This window comes from Triticum aestivum, unplaced genomic scaffold (assembly GCF_018294505.1).
Source record: "Triticum aestivum cultivar Chinese Spring unplaced genomic scaffold, IWGSC CS RefSeq v2.1 scaffold60885, whole genome shotgun sequence".
Taxonomy (NCBI): domain Eukaryota; kingdom Viridiplantae; phylum Streptophyta; class Magnoliopsida; order Poales; family Poaceae; genus Triticum; species Triticum aestivum.
The window spans coordinates 4,941-6,163 of record NW_025232640.1 but is presented as its reverse complement, the minus strand read 5'-3'; the positions used below and the strand labels follow the sequence as shown (position 1 = coordinate 6,163).

General features: G+C 67.5%; 1 protein-coding gene across 1 annotated transcript; it reads right to left on the bottom strand.

Moving 5' to 3' along the window:
* LOC123175956 (L-type lectin-domain containing receptor kinase SIT2-like) lies at positions 1-1,212 on the bottom strand (the record flags this gene model as incomplete). Its single annotated transcript, XM_044590397.1, has 1 exon — positions 1-1,212. A coding segment is annotated over exon 1 (1,113 nt), but the record flags the coding sequence as incomplete, so codon positions are not given.
* Positions 1,213-1,223: the final 11 nt, after the last annotated feature.

Below are 1,223 nucleotides of genomic sequence, written 5' to 3'. Positions count from 1 at the left end.
CTCGTCAAAAGCCTCATGGTGCTCGAACTGCTTCATGCTCTCGCTGATAACCTCCGGCGACATCTCTGGCGGGGGCACGGCGTGTTCCAGCATCTGCACCACCTGCCTCATGCCCGGCCGGCGCTCTGGGTCGGGGTGCGAGCAGAGCAGCCCCAGCTTGAGGACCAGCTCCAGGTCGTCCTCGTCGCACTCGCCGATCCTCGGGTCCCGAGCCTGCGTGATCTTCCCGGCCTTCCAGCGCTGGAGGACGAGCTCGACGATCCCCGCCGGTGACGGCGAGTCGCCGTCGGCGTCCACGGTGAACACCACGGGCCTGCGGCCGCACGCCACCTCCAGCAGGAAGGCTCCGAAGGCGAAGACGTCGGAGCTCGTGGTGGCCATGCCGGTCTTGCTCATCTCCGGCGCGATGTACCCGAGCGTGCCGACCACGTGCGTCGCATGCGGGTCGCCGCCGTGGTCGTAGAGCCGCGCGAAGCCGAAGTCGCTGAGCTTGCCGTTCATGTCGGCGTCGAGGAGCACGTTGCCGGCCTTAATGTCCCGGTGCACCACCACCTGCTCCCACCCCTCGTGCAGGTACAGCAGTCCGGCGGCGACCCCCCGGACGATCTTGGCGCGCTGCTCCCAGCTCAGCCCCGGCGCGGCGCGGCCGAACAGGTGCTGGTCCAGACTGCCGTTGGGCATGTAGTCGTAGACGAGCACCAGCTCGTCGCGCCGCCGGCAGTAGCCGAGGAGCTGCACCAGGTTGCGGTGGCGCAGCCGGCTCATGCTCGTGATCTCCGACACGAACTCCTGCAACCCCTGCTGCGACCCGTGGGACACCTTCTTGACGGCGACCTCGACGCCGGACCTCGGGAGCACGCCGTGGTACACGCGGCCGAAGCCGCCCACGCCGATGACGTCGCGGAAGCCATTGGTGGCGTCGTGCAGGTCCTTGTAGCTGATCCTGTGTGGGCTGTAATCTATCATCTCCCAGCCTTCCTCCTCCTCGGAGAACTCCTGGCGTTGTCGGCGCCACCGTTGCCGCCGCACGACGAACATCGCGATGGCCGCCGACACCAGGAGCAGGAGCAGGACAGCCAGGAGGAGCAGTATCAGGATTAGTAGAAGCGACATCCTCTTCTTGGATGGTCCCGGCGGCGACGGGGGCCTCGGGAGCTTGGAGAGGTCGAGGTCCGGCGCGCGGCCTCCGCCGAGGCGAAAGCTCCAGCCAAGAACGTAATGCG